The sequence below is a fragment of the Cololabis saira genome, chromosome 24 (assembly GCF_033807715.1).
Source record: "Cololabis saira isolate AMF1-May2022 chromosome 24, fColSai1.1, whole genome shotgun sequence".
Lineage (NCBI taxonomy): Eukaryota > Metazoa > Chordata > Actinopteri > Beloniformes > Belonidae > Cololabis > Cololabis saira.
Window position 1 is genome coordinate 9079619 of NC_084610.1, and position 15782 is coordinate 9095400.

The window sequence follows — 15782 nt, forward strand, 5'->3', positions numbered from 1 at the left end:
GCCACATGTTGATTCAAAGGGGTTCACCAACGCTTGCAGCTATTATTGTCAGACCGACCCCGCCAGAGACCGTGGAAAAATACAGTGGCACAACCCAGCTGGCGCGCAGACACAACAACCCAGACTCCTCGGTGTTGCACGGCCGTGGCAGTTTACAGATAATTCTAGAGGACACAGAAGTAGAGGATCCTAATTAATAACTGTTTTTATGGTTTAAGAATCCTATTTAAAAGATTACTTATTCCCAAATATTCTATTAAAGAGAAAAGAAAACAATCAAGGTTTGTCAGGTGTGAATAATCCAGCAAGTGTTGATCGTCCAAACACTGGGACTTTTGTTTGTCTTTTTTTTTAGGCTTTTGTTCATTTTGCAGGTTGGTCACAACGACCTTCGACCATCTGGGAAAAATTAAAGTTCCCACCAAGTGCTATTTGTGCACATCCTGTAAACATTTAGAACTCTGATACCAAATCCCCAACGTTAATGTCTCGCTGACACTTGGTAACATTTGAGAACAGCAGGCATCCCACTGCGGAGGGTGGTGACTAATGCACTCAGATTAAACGAAAAGAAATTATACAATTAAAGATAATTTGACATTTGATCAAAATGATTAAAACTATCAAAGATAAATATGTGAAATAAACCTGTTAAATTTGTTGTATAATACTTTTATTAATGTGTATTGCAGTGCCGTAGGTCCCATTTTAACCGCTTCATATATTATCATGCAGTTTAAAATTAGATTATATACAAATTAATGAATATCTTTAAAGCATTATCTGAATTATAGTATTGGAATTGTAATCTGTCTGTAATTTGTAAACATGGCAAAGTTAAACTGAATAAGAACCTTAGATGGAAATACTGGAGTTCCTATTTAGTGACAATCATTTTTTTATTTAAATTCTGCAAAATAAGTCTATAAAAGAATTATATAAATGAGGAGATTTACTTGTGGAAAAAAAGAAAAATAGATAAACGAATGATGGGGTGAAACATGATTTAAAAGTGTAACTACTGTATAAGCAAAACCAGTTCCAGTCCTAGAACTATCTCCGTCTCAGTTGTGCTTTTTCTTTTTATCGTCGAAATTCTGAGGCCCCGTTTACACGTAGCAAAAACAGTGTTGTTTTCATGCGTCACCAAAAACGATCATTTCTGAAAACTCCGGCCAAAGTGGAGATTTGCAAAAACTCCGTCTTCACGTTTGCTTGTAAACGGAGGGAAACGGACATTTAGGCTTCAGAACGTCACATTATGCAACAGAAACGTCCCCATACTGCAAAAATCTTAACAAGAATATTTGTCTTATTTCTAGTTAAAATGTTTCATTTTTAGTCAAAAAAATCTCATTACACTTAAAACAAGACTCATCACTGGAAAAAACTGAAAAATTTACTTGAAACAGGTTAAAATTGTCAAATAACAAGTTATTTATCTGGTGATGAGTCTTGTTTTAAGTGTAATGAGATTTTTTGACTAAAAATGAGACATTTTAACTAGAAATAAGACAAATATTCCTGGTAAGATTTTGAGTTTTTGCAGTGCAGCGTCATGTGTGCGACCTGTGTTTACAAATTGTTTGGCCACCGTCAATATTTTCTTGTATTTTACCTGTTTTATATTCTAAAGTCACACTTAAAAGTAACTCCACTTCTCTGTCACTCCAAACGAAAGACTCTCGTTCATCTTGGAAGTAACTGGAAGTTACTCGTGTCATTTGTTGATGTTTTTTTCCAGGATTCTGATTGGCTAGCATGACTTTATCTTCTCGTTACACTGCCCCCTGTAGGTTTGGCTGCTCATAGCACCTTAACAGCGTATTTATGCAGGTTTGTGTAAATGATGGTATTTTTCAAAACGTAGATGGGGAAATATCCGTTTTTGTAAATACCCGGCTATGTGGAAACGTGGCCTGAATCGAGTCTCAAATCAACACGATGTCAATCTACCGCAGGGAGGCGGGACATAGGCGAGATCTAGCAGCATTGGCTACTGAATGACTCACGTCGATGACAACAGAGGTAGGTTGTTCTTGTCATTAATGGCATGAACAACTTTATCACATATGATAAAGAAGGGAGAGACAATAACAACTTACAGAGATGGTTTTAGAACTAATGGAAACCGAGAAAGATGATGCATTCATCGGTAAAAAGATTTAATTTTGCTGGAAAGGTCCTGGAGCTTCAGCGCTGCTGGCAAATATTTGTGACTGGATCTCTTGTTTCAATTGTCGTTTTTGTGGTGAATTCAGAAATGCATTTAGACAACACTCAGTTAGCACAAGCTGCCTGCTTTCAGCTAAGCTTTGTGCTTGGACAGCACAACAAATTGTAAGTTTCTCTAAAATATGCTTGAGTGTCCTCTGCTTGGTATTTATTCACAGCTCAGATGATATGCTGAGAAGTCAATACGGTGCAAAGCTAGCTATGGAGAGCAAAACCATTTCTTGAACCAGGCTGAAAGTATGTTTATCTTAGCTGCACAGTTGGAGCCAGCCCCCAGTGGCCAGTCAACGAACTGTAATTTGGCCCACTTCCTCATTGGCATCAGCCCTGAAATTAGAGCAGGGGTAGGGAACCCTAGTCCGAGAGAGCCATAGTCCTGCATGTTTTGGATGTCTCCTTGCATCAACACACCTGATTCTAATGAATGATCGTCACCAGCTTCTCATTCAGGTCTGCACAAGCGTGTTAGTGACACAGTCCTTTGTATCAGGGTGTAAAGAAGCAGGGAAACATCTAAAACATGCAGGACTGCTGCTCTCTAGGACCAGGGTTCCCTACCCCTGAATTAGAACCTTAGGGCTTAAAAACCCACCATAAAATAACGTTTTTCACACAAAAAGCAGCTAAAGGTGGTGTATCAATGTTCAGCATGAGAAAAGTAAAGCTTTGAAAGATTAAAGCTCATTTACTTGTACTAGTATAACCAGAAAATAAATCATCAACTTATAGATGACTCTTCTATTGTAAATGATAATTTTGGAGAGTAGATTCTGTAAAAAACATGTTAAAAAGTCAGAGGGGTCCTCCAAACTACTGTAGCATTCAAGCAATAATATTGCAGCCTAGAGGGCTGGATGGTCGGCCTAGTAGTGTATAAAGTTAAAGTGTCCTTGAGCAAGACTCTGAACTCCATGTCGCCTCTGATGCATTCATAGCTGATTATCCATGTATCATAGAAAAAACCAAGGCCTAGACTTGTTAGATGCAACTGCATAGATCACTATAATCTAATGTGACTTGTATAAACTCCAGGACACTCCTCAGATTCATCAAGTCTGTGAAGAAAAGCATAAGAAGTTAGAAATGATACGACCCTGGGAGTTATTTCAGGCAGGAAATCTCTGCAGCGCCTGCACCTGCTTATTGTCGCCTCTGAATGGTTCGTTCCAATTACTCAATTTGTTCCTTGACCTATTTAAGGAGCATGAAGTATGCATTCTTAGATGCCTTTGGATGTCTCAACCTAGCTTGCTGTCAATCAGCTCCACCCTGGGGGGATGGGGGGGCAGTTCTACACCCCTGTATTTATGTATAAGCCTGATCAATTTTACTATAGACCCTAAACGCCAAAGCAAAATATGTGTTACAATAAAGTGTTTTAAACTTACAGCGAGAGTTGTCTGACTGAAACGTTTTATTTTTTTTTATTTTTTGAGTGAGTGGAAAAATCTTGCTGCGATGAAGATGACAAGGATGCAACTGTAAGAGCAATCCAGTGGTTTACATCACACATTACGGGAAATATGTTTTTTCATGCTTTATCGTAAAAGATGTTATATGATTCAATAATAACTGAATTCATTTAATCTGTGGAATGAGGCCAAAACACTGTGAGATCTATTGTGAATTATATAATAAAACTCAAGTGTGAGTATCTTTTGACTTTACGAGCCATATAATGTATTTACATCCGTGGATTATTATATTATGCCTCATAAATAGTAGCTGCTGCCACCCCTGTAGTTAATCTGGTGTGCAGGGGAACAGTTATTACATAGTTTGAAGAATCATAAAGTTGTAACAGTGTGAAACACCAACTAAAAACAATAGAATTCAGATTATTTTAAAAGTTTCTGTTTTTCTTAATCTGAGAAACAGTGAGGAGTTGGTAGATCTACTATAACAGGGGCAGGAAAGTCTAACTTCAACACGTTTGATAAGAAGCTATATGACGACGGAGTAATTTCCTGTCACAGGATATGTTCTATTATATCATGCTTGTCAATCTGCCAGAACGGAAGAATAAAAATCAGTGATGTGCTATTGTACATACGAGTAGACGTGTGCTGGCCAAGTAAACAGGAGACGTTGCAAATCAGTAACAGAGGTGCTGAGCTGGGTGTTTGAACGGGAACTTTTATCACACACAGATCCGTTCTGGCATCTCCCGACGCTGACCAAGCAGTTTGTAAGAAGAACACAAACAATGTGTGCAGACCTGCACAAATAAATCCACCTGGGCACTCCAGTCAACCTGAAGTCGGTCACAAACTGGAACTTTTACTTTGGACAGTTAGAATAAAAATACGTGCAACACAAGTTGACTTATAGAAGTCAGCATGCTCAGACCAGACATCAGATAAGACGTGAAGAAATATAGATTTGTTGCATAGTATCAGCACTGAAGGTGACTTTTAATCTTTTTATGGGCATATTTTGGATTAAAGTCTTGATAAGTGCAGTTTTTGTATCAGAAGGTTTGATATGAGCTTGCACAAATAATCACGTGGGATATTTGGTGATCTCTCTGCAGCTGCTGCTAATGAAGTGGAACAAGATCAAAGTGGGATTAGAGGTTCTGCCACCCACATGACATGAACAGTCATGTGTGATGTTGGATTAAACGAATACAAAAAAACCTAACAGTTACAGCTATTATTCGATTTCCCTCAGCAGGTTCTTTTATATCAAATATGTGAAATACATTCCAGTCCAGAGCACTTCTCCGAGATAAATTCTCGGGGCTGAAACCTTTTCCCTGAAGGCAGGAGGCAGAAGTGGGAGTGTGAGGGGCCTGATGGATCCTCAACAATCCCAATGGCTCTACCTGTAGGTGAGGCAGGTATGGAAAATGTCTGCAAAGGAGGGGGGTGGGACACCTTCACTTTGCGTTGCAGGGTCTTTTTGCAGGAGGTGATCCAGCTTCCGTACCGCACAGTGATGCAGACAGTGACTGTGTTTACATGCAGTCAATAACCCTTTTCTAACCAGAATATTAGCAATAACCCGGTTTTGCACGGCCATGTAAACACCAATAACGCCTTTGAATAACCCGAATTTGCTCATATTCGGGTTTTTAAAAACCTGAATATGACCCCTGGGTTACTCCTTTTAAAACCCGAATATTCGGTCATGTAAACGCCAAACGGAATATCCCCATCAAACGGAACATGAATTTGTTTTCTGCAAATGCTCTGTTCACAAGGAATACTGGTCTTTTGAGTTCAGGAAGTTCTTATAAACACGGAGAAACACAAGACCAGGAGGAGACTAATCACTTCATAAATGTAATGAAGGATATGAACATTTCTGCATTTGTAGACGGTAGAAAGTACCAGGAAAGCGAGATTTACAAGAAGGTGAGCGAAAAGTTGCGCGAAGCAGCATTTGTTTTGAATTTGGATACAGGAAGAAGAAGCGGAAATTACGGTAATTGCGTCATCACGTTCTCCGCGCGTCGCTGGTTTGATCCAGATATCCCAAATGATTAATCACCATGTATACAGGGATAACCCTGTTTGCTCACGCATGTAAACGGAATATTCCGAATGTTTCAGTAACCGGAATATTAGCAATAACCCGAATTTTGACTGCCTGTAAACGTAGTCAGTGATGACGCTCTCAATGGTACCGCGGTAGATGAAAGGCATTATGGGAGGCTTCAGGAGAGGTCCTCAGAGATGTGCATCCCCAGAAACTTGGTACTGCTCACCCTCTCCACATTTCCACTGTCAATGGTCAGTGGATACTGCAAGCTCCTTCTCAAAAAGTTGATGACCATTTCCTTAGTCTTCCCCACATTGAGAAAGAGGTTGTTGTCATCGCACCACTGCTCCAGCTGGCTCACCTCGGTCCTGTAGTTACCCTTGTCGTTGTTGGTGATGAGGCCCAACACAGTCCTGTCGTCAGCAAACGTAATAATGTGGTTGGTGTTGTAGCTGTCCATGCAGTCGTGAGTGACGGGGAAGAGCAGAGGGCTGAGCATGCACCCTTGTGCTCAGCGTGATGGTCCTGGAAGTGTTGTTTCCAGCTGAATTATTATCTAGCTGAACAAATAATGCATTTGTTTTTGATGAATTGACCATTATGTCCTAAAGCATGTCAGAAAAGTCATGTTGTATCCCAGCCAATATCTGTATGTGGGCCTATGTAAGATATAATTCAGCTTCCCATATGGGATTGTATGTGAGGTTAATATGGAGCAGACTATCCCACGTGAGACCCAATTTTTCCTTCTATTTATACTTTAGATTCCACTTGCAAGATGGGATTTCATTAATTCATTGTTAATTCATCCGGCACATCTATTATTTATTATTTTAGAGAGTTCAGATTAAGATTCTGAGTTTAAAATGCTTTAACTATTTGTTGTGGCTAGTGTGAAAGTCGATACAATAAATACAACAATGTGATTATGATTATGGTTACTTTTATTAATTTCAACATTACTTTACTTATTTATGAAGATTAACAAGTGAAAGATCATTTTTCACATATTTATTGCTGTTTTATCACCCGACTGTTGGCCCTGGCCCTTTTAGAGAGCGATGTCTCCATGAATGAAACGCAACCATTCATAAAAAACACTGCGGCCGGACGTCAGAGCAGCCTCGAATGTGATTGGCTCTCCCTTTGAATGACTTCCTGCTCCAGCCAATAGGAGAGCAGCCCACTGGTCGTTCCAGCGCCAGCTCTTCATTGAGAAAATCCACAGCAGACTGTTTATTCGAGGAGCTGCAGGGGATGTAGCGGAGGACCTCTGCTTCGACTTGTCTTATTCACTCTGCCAAGAAACCTTTCTTACCAAGGTAACCCCGGCATTATTACTCTTTAGTCATTTAAAAAAAAAAAAAAAAAACGACTGCGGGGCCCGCTTATGTCGCTTGCGGTTGAAATCAAAGCAAAAGCGCGACGTCGAGGTTGTGTTTGCTCGCAGATACGGGGTTAAGAGGCGAACGCCATTTTCTGTGGATCAAAGGCATCGCTGCATCCATTTCCAGGGAGCTCGCAGGTCCGCGGGACGGGGCTCCTGTTTGCAGCAGCCGCTTAAAACACCATTGCAGTGTGAATCTTTCCGTGTTCACTATGATAAATTTCTCAATGGTGATCCCCCCCCCCCCCCCCTCCTCCTCCCCCCGCTGCTGCTGGAGGATCAAGTTTCACTTCATTGAGAAAAACACCAAGGTCCTCCGTGCGTCCTCCCTGCGTCACACCAAACTCTATTTAAGCTTCTATTAATAACTAATTTAAGATTTTTTATTTACGTGATATGTTTACAACACGACATTTATAATGAGAAGCTTTAATACAAACGTTTTTACTCGTTAATAACGCTACAGTCCCGAGACATAAACAGTGCAGAGGTGCAGCCGCGGAGGATCGCGGAAGGACACACACTTTCACGCTGTTATAACATTGAAATGACGTATTTATGGCTCACTGTTTTGCAATTATCCACCTATGTCTTATGAGAAGTAATAATAAATAAATAAAAATAAGGTTTTTGATATATTTTTTTCCAAGCAGGGCTGTTTGTATGTTTTCTGGGGCCCTTGCCAGGATTCTGTTGGGGTTGGAGGGGGCCCTATTTGCTAAACTAAAATGGTAGTGATGGGGCGTCAAAGATGATCTTTACTGATGCGTTAATCTGCCTTGTAATCAAGAGTTTTTGAGGCTCGCTGAGCTGGTATGACATGTTTTGGGGCATTTGAGGGGACTGCGCAACACAGAAATTCCCTGAAAAAAAAAACTGACATTATAAGTTAATAAATTAATTAGGTTGTCTCCTTGTCTTTGTAGCTCCAGTGGCAATAATTTCCAAAAGGAAAAAAAAAAGTACATTGGGCTCATTGATGGAGAACATATTAAGAGCTTCATGGTTCATTAAAAAAAAAAAGACGGACAGACTTCATGTTTTATTGCTTTGTGCTTATCACAACGTCTTCGCGTAGCCATTCATCCTGGTGCTTGTAACTCACGTAACTTTCTGCTGGGTCCATAACACTTTCATTGCCAACAAGGCTGTTAAACCACTGTAAAACCTCCCTTCAGGTCAGTGAGGGCAAAAAAAAACGTGCTGGGTTCATGCTTAGGTCAATTTAAATATGAGTAGAAAAAGTAATTGCTTTCATCAAGTTGTCCCTAATATATTTTCCAAAAGATACCAAATTTGAATATTTAAAGAGCATTTAATAAAACAAGGAAATTGCTTATCTCATGAACTATGAATACAAGATACATAATGATCACAATCAACTGTAACTGCAATGTTTTCAACGTTTAAAGTTATCATTTTAGTTATCACAACCTTAGTTTTCTCAGACCACGTCTTGAGTAACCGAGCAGATAGGCCACTAATTGAAGAAAAAAAATCCCCAGCTTGTCAGATAGGACACTGACTCACACATTCTCCCAATAACGACAGTTTAGATAAAGATGTGAAGCTCTACGTGAGCCTTGCTATGGTGAACAAGTTCTGTGAAAGTGAAACATGTTAGGCATGTATCAGTCACACTTTAGGCCTTGAAGACTATCTGGACCTTGTATTATAAACGCGTCCTCCTCGGAAGAGATGCCAAGTGGCAAATACTAAAGCGACGTCTGAAGATATTCCGATATGCAATCATTTAAAACACATTTCAAGGTGATCTGTGGCACTTGTGTCCATATTCTCTTCGTAGTCTGAACACAAACACAGGGACTGCCTACTAAACAAACACTGTCAGTGCAGGCGATGACTCGTTTTATTATGAATGACAGCAGTAACGCTCTGTCATTCAGTTTCTTCTTCATGTTGGTTTATAGTATACGCCATCATTTGTACTGTACACATCCTTTGCTTGGTAAAGTTTGCTCGACCACCACAGATGTGGGTGTTTATTTGCATATGAAGCGGTATGTAAAATCCCGTCACCCAAGATGCATTTTAATGCCAGGTGTGAACACACACGCTAAGCACTGGCCGCTTCTGCTCAGATTCCTCAGGACAGATGTCGGTGCAGGGTCTGAATGGGGCTGTTTAAAAGGGGGAAAAAAAGGCTATCATGTTATATTAAAGTAATTTTTAAGTAAAGAAAAACCAAAAGGAAAATGGGTCACAAATTAAGTGACAAATAGTCATTTCCTTATATGCTACAATCCTTCTTTGCAGCTATAGGTCTCAGTCCATCCTAGAAAATACAATACAGAGAATACAGACACAGCGACATTGGCTTCACCCTTTTGATCTGGAGGTTACATTGACTTTTCTTAAGATACTATCTTTTTTTCAAGTGACTACAACTTTTCAGTTGGGTTCTTTGACAATTTAACATTTCCAAACAAACATTTGGTTCTTATCTTGGCTGTAATTGATTGGTATGAACCTAGAACGACAATCTTCTGGTAGATGTTGGGGAATACTGACAGACATATGTTATTCTTCTTTCCTTCCTCCTGTGACTCCAGGGTGACGACAGCTGCAACATGGACAGCTTTTATGACCAGCAGGTCCCCTTTGTGGTGCCCGAGAGTGTAAGTTTGAAGCATTGTCATTATATTTTGTGTATTTCTTTTGGATAAGCAGATTAAGGATAGATTTTAGCCGCACTGAATTGTCCTTTTTCACTTGTAATTGTAGAAATGTCACACAGAGGAGACAGAGAGAGGTCTCGGTGATAGACGGAGGAAACTCGTGGACACAGATCTGGCTCATGACACAGAAGGTACATCAGCTTTGGACTTTTAACTATCTCAGTTTGGGAAATGTGAAATAATGATGATAAATGGACGGCAGAAGGCTTCAACTGCCAAAGTAAAAACACAATGTTAGCAGCTTGTTTAACTCGAAAACAGGAAGTATCCCAGCATTTAACCGCACTTCATGACTGTCTTTCAGAGCTTTTTCAAGATCTGAGCCAGCTCCAGGAAATATGGATTGCAGAAGGTGAGCTCATTAAAAATATCACTAAAAAAGGGGAAGAGTAAAGTTTGAGGCCGAATATTAAACGAAACGAGTCTTCTAACATCCTGTCGTCTCCCTTTAACAGCTCAGGTTCCTGAAGACGAGCAGTTCGTCCCAGATTTCCAGTCCAGTAACTGTAAGTAGCTTCTCCTCTCATATTTATGGAGAGCACCCAGAGTGCTGCAGCACAAGCAGGCATTTTGTAGAATTATGCAATCTTTATTCATACATCTTGATGTGATTTTTGAGCTGAAATAATACGTCCCATGAACCAACCACAACCAGGAATAAATGAACCCACAAACAATTAGTGTTTTTGTAAGCAAGGCCTTATGTTGCATGTCTCATTTGAGATGAATAAACCCAGTTGACCCATCTGTTTCTGCTCAAGTATCACTCGTGCCAATAAACTTTATTGACAATAGTTTACCCTGATGGCATAGACAAGGGTTGCATCCTCTGACCCTCAGACTCACACATGTTGGACCTTTGCCAAAGAAGTGATATTAATCACGTGGACAGGAAATAAGGGAGCAATAAAAACGGCTTCCATGGACTGCACTGTCAGGACCGAGATGTTACGATGAGATAGGCGAGAGGTTCGAGTGGTGCATTTAGACCTGCCTCCAAACACGTCGTATTTATGGCCGTTGTAAAGACAACTGATTTAGCAGAACAAGTCCAGGTTCAGACAATGACGGTGACGGCGGATGTGTTGCAGGTGGAGACGTTAGGGGCTTGTCTGACAGAGGTAGGTGCTCACTATGCACTTGATGGGAAATGTAAGATCAGATTTCTTTTTTAATCTCTCCCATGAGTGAAGAGCAATACTAAATTGCATGAATTCCTTTGAATGAAGGTGTTAGATGTTAACTGTATATTTTGAAGAAGCAGCACAGTGAAAGACTGAAAGGGATTGTCAAGACATGAATGTTGCTCTGGTTTTCGAGACCCTCGAGTTTGGCATTCATTTAGATTTGGACATTGAAGTAGAGCTATACAGTTAAACTTGACACTAGATTGGACAAAAATGCTTTTAAGGGTTATATCTGGTTAATCTTGTAATTATATTGTAATTAGCTGTGACTTGAGAAGTTTGGTTGAATATTAATTAATCTGCAGGAAAAAAGTGTCCAAATTTTATATTTGCTGTTATACCGTATATGCACCGAATTGAGTCAGTTGTTACAAAAGTTCATGAATCATATGAGTTATGACATGAGTTGTGGAAGAATTAGTGCCCTTTATAGGCGGGCTGAGCAAGATACAGAAAGTTGGCTCCCCCCTCTCCCTGAGAAAACACGCCCCTTCAGGGGTGCAAGCCCTCCCCTTGATTGTGATTGGCTGGATCAGGCTCTTTTTATTACTCCTTTTTGAAGACTAGAGATACATTTGGAGTATTTATTTAGCTTCTAAAATTACACATGTTGACACTAAATTGCTTTTGTATACAGGGTTAATAAGTGTGTTTATTTGTGTGTGTTTGCAGTGATGTTTCATGGACTTCCTGTCAGCAAAGTGAAGCGAGAGCCCAGTCCGTCCAAAGACTTGTCTCCATGCAGAACACCTCAAGCTGACATGTGCCTTTACAGTTACAGGTACGGACACGGCGATGTAAATGTTATTACCCCAGATGAACACTGCAAAAACTCAAAATCTTAATAAGAATATTTATCTTATTTCTAGTTAAAATGTCTCATTTTTAATCAAAAGAAAATCTCATTACAATTAAAACAAGACTTATCACTGGAAAAAACAACAATTTTCACCTGTTTCAAGTAGATTTTCACTTAAAATAAGTAGAAAATCTGCCAGTGGAACAAGATTTTTTTTGCTTGTAATGAGAAGATAAATCTTGTCCCACTGGCAGATTTTTCTACTTATTTCAAGTGGAAAATTTACTTGAAACAGATGGAAATTGTCAAATAACAAGTTATTTTTCTGGTAATCACTCTTGTTTTTAGTGTAATGAGATTTTTTGTCTAAAAATTAGACATTTTTACTAGAAATAAGACAAATATTCCTGGTAATATTTTGAGTTTTTGCAGTGCAGCGTCATGTGTGCGACCTGTGCTTACAATTTGTTTGGCCACCGTCAATATTTTCTTGTATTTTACCTGTTTTATATTCTAAAGTCACACTTAAAAGTAACTCCAATTCTCTGTCACTCCAAACGAAAGACTCTCGTTCATCTTGGAAGTAACTGGAAGTTACTCGTGTCATTTGTTGACATTTTTTTCCAGGATTCTGATTGGCTAGCATGACTTTATGCTTCTTGTTACAATGCCCCCATGTAGGTTTGGCTGCTCATAGCACCTTAACAGCGTATTTATGCGGGTTCGTGTAAATAATGGTATTTTTCAAAACGTAGATGGGGAAATATCCGTTTTTGTAAATAAAATAAAAAACATTTGACTAAAAATTTGACATTTTAACTAGAAATAAGACAAATATTCCTGGTAAGATTTTGAGTTTTTGCAGTGAAGCGGTGCGTTTACTAATCCCTGTGCCGCGTTGACTCCTCAGTGCCTGTAACAGCAAGCCAGGTCCGACCGCAGCCTCCCCGCCTGCAGCAGGTGGTTCCCTCCACCCCGCCGGACCCCCACCTTTACAGAGGCAGCTACAGCCATCTCCCTCCCACCTGACCGGCCACTGCTCCCCGAGCCCGTCCCACCGCGCCAGCCTCCCGCCGGCCGACCAAAGCCAGCGCTTCGCTCTGCCCCGCCCCCCCATCAGCTGCTCGGAGCCATCGTTCAACACAGAACAGAGGTGAGTCCTGCTGGCTCTCTGGAGCCATGCGTGCTAGAGGATAAAATCACAGAAAGCCGTCAAACCCGTCTCCTCTCTGCTTCAGGTTCCAGAGGCAACTTTCAGACCCCTGCCTGCCCTTCCTGCCGTCAGAGAAACCCACAAACACAGCTTACCACCCGGCGGGCTGCGACGGCCGGCCGCTGTACCAGCGCCACCTGTCAGACCCGCTAGTCCCCCGCGGCCCCCGAGTCTTCAAGCAGGAGCTGGTGGATCCCCGGTATCCAGAGGCTGCTCCGGGTTTGCCCCGACCCCAGGCCGCTTTCAACCACGTGACAATCAAACAAGAGCCCAGAGACTTCGGCTTTGACCCAGGTGGGTGTTTGTTTGACTTTTTTGATTTCATTTTTTATTCATTATTCTTTTTTTTTCACATTTTCTATCCCTCAGTGCACCTACCTAAGTCAGTCCTGGGCATTTTTTTCTTAATTGAGCATTTTCCTCGAGTAACAGACTCAACTGTTTGTGTTTTTTATAGAAGTTCAAACCTGTCAGTCATCTTCATTTGGAAAATCCTCAGTTTTGCTGCAGAAAAACAGTGCAGGTGAGTTGTAACTGTACATGACAACAAAATGTTCCTGTTGTTTAAGCAACTCCGACATGTTTAACTTATGTATTTATCGTCTCCCCACAGGCTTTGGTCTGGACAGAGACCCTCTCCTGTACTATGACGACACTTGCGTTGTCCCAGAAAGAATCGAAGGTGGGATGCTTACATTTACCAGCGTGCTTTTACTGCACTTGTCCCCTGAACGATGAGCTGAATGTGTGTTGTTGTGGTCCGTTAGCAGGTAAAGTAAAGCAGGAGGGTTTGCCGTACCAGCGCCGCGGCTCCCTGCAGCTCTGGCAGTTCCTGCTCACGCTGCTGGAAAACCCAGCCAACGGACATCTGATCGTGTGGACGGGCCGCAACATGGAGTTCAAACTGATTGACCCAGAGGAGGTGCGACTTTAGGGGGGAAATATTCTACGACCTGATTAAAAAGACCCAATCAGGATGGTTGATGATGCTTTTCTTCTTCTGTGTTGTGTCCAGGTGGCTCGGCTGTGGGGGATCCAGAAAAATCGGCCAGCCATGAACTACGACAAGCTCAGCCGCTCGCTGCGGTACTACTATGAAAAGGGCATCATGCAGAAGGTAAAGGCGAGTCATCGTTCATTTCTATGTTTTTTTGTCATAATCAAACTACACACTCCTGGAAATAGACGTGCATGATTCTACTAAAGCCATCCTCGAACCTCTCTAAAAACTCTAAAACGTCCTCCTCACAGGTGGCGGGAGAAAGGTACGTTTACAAGTTCGTCTGCAGCCCCGATGCACTTTTCTCCATGGCATTCCCTGAAAACCAGAGGCCCAGCCTGAAGGCCGAGCTGGACACCATCCTGCCCCCCAGCGAGGAGGAGGGCCTCCCCCTGCCAGGATACGACGAGGAGGGGCCCTTCCTGGTGGAAGGAGCCGAGCAGTGCATGCAGGGGCTGGCCTTCCCCGACAGCTACTCGTACTGAAACTTCAATCGCTGAGCAGTGTTTGTAAATGTTCACACGTTATCCATCAAAAAAAGACATTCCAAGTGTTGTTTTTTTTTTTGTAAAACTGACTCAACCAGAGGCTGAATATCAGTGAAGCACTAAGACTGTTAAACTCTCCCTTTGAGAAAATGCAAGTCTCCATCCGAAACTTTTGTTGTGCTCATTTGGATCGAACGTCATCTCTTAATCTCTACTTTTTTTTAGTCGACAGTCTCGTTGTGTGTAACGGCCATTGCTGCAGTCCTCATGTTTGTCAACTCTGGGATCTGTTTTGCAACCAAAAAGTATCTCAAAGCCATGACACTCCTTTTATTAATTTACTCATAATAGCTTTGAGGGACACACTTGTATTTTCCAGACCTTTGTACCTTGTAATCTCAAATAATCTACTCGGAAATGTCTGTGCTGTACTTTATCTTGGATTCAAAGCTAATATTTTTTTGGCTTTATATGGATGTTTTTTCCTATAACGGTTTATGACAAAGGTACTGCTTCTATTTTTGATCCAGTAATACTGCCTCTCTGATGCTAAACACAAGCATGACCTTTCTTCCAAAATGGCTCGCGAGTTAAATGTACTGAACTAGTTTTCTGCATTTTTGTATAACGAGTTTGCTTCAGTGTGTAGACAAAGTGTATAATTATTATATGGATATATTTTTGCTAAAGGCTATGTTTGCTTTCTAATGTATTGCATCAGCTCTAAAAAGGAGGAGTGTCAGTCCTGCAGGCAGAAGATGGACGCAGTGGTATATTTTACTATATGACGACATAGTTGTAAAAGACACTGACACTGGTGTGACTTGTACCCTCAGATACTGTATGTGTGCCTTCTGTTGATCTTTACTGATACAATAAACTATTTTAATCTTTTCTTTCGCCTTCCTGCACAAACTACGTGACTTCATACGAAACCACAGTTACTTGTGATGACTAGTGATTCGAGGATCAATACTGAAATATCAATACTTCCGATACAAGATCTGTATGCTCTAAAATCAATTCTCAAATGAAAATATCGATACTTTTGACACTTTGATCATTTGTGGTAATGTATATAATTTATTAGTAACTAAACTATTCAGATTTTGTCTAAATGACACGCTGCTGGTAGGAACTACTTTTTTTCATTTTCATTTTTATAGTAGTTCTTATTTTTGTTTCTTATTCTCTTATTTATTTTAATGGTTTTATTATTTTACTTAGGATTTTTCTGTGATGGAAACAACTTTTTCAAACACTTTTTTTTTTGTTTTTCTGTTGGTGT

At 40.7% G+C, this 15782-nt stretch overlaps 1 protein-coding gene across 5 annotated transcripts; it reads left to right on the forward strand.

Annotated features, from left to right (window-relative positions):
- The first annotated feature begins 6933 nt into the window (after positions 1 to 6933).
- LOC133425054 (ETS translocation variant 5-like) lies at positions 6934 to 15389 on the forward strand. 5 transcript variants are annotated; one of them, XM_061715710.1, is made up of 13 exons: positions 6934 to 7043; positions 9682 to 9747; positions 9854 to 9938; positions 10112 to 10159; positions 10263 to 10313; positions 11667 to 11775; positions 12704 to 12946; positions 13032 to 13300; positions 13464 to 13529; positions 13620 to 13688; positions 13774 to 13928; positions 14022 to 14129; positions 14258 to 15389. In XM_061715710.1, exons 2-13 carry the CDS (start codon positions 9700 to 9702, stop codon positions 14489 to 14491), a joined length of 1485 nt encoding a protein of 494 aa, XP_061571694.1. In that variant the 5' UTR covers positions 6934 to 7043; positions 9682 to 9699; the 3' UTR covers positions 14492 to 15389. The 5 variants fall into 5 exon arrangements, with proteins under 5 accessions (XP_061571694.1, XP_061571696.1, XP_061571695.1 ...); XM_061715712.1 differs by having other exon boundaries at positions 14022 to 14123; XM_061715711.1 differs by having other exon boundaries at positions 13777 to 13928.
- The last annotated feature ends 393 nt before the right edge of the window (positions 15390 to 15782 follow it).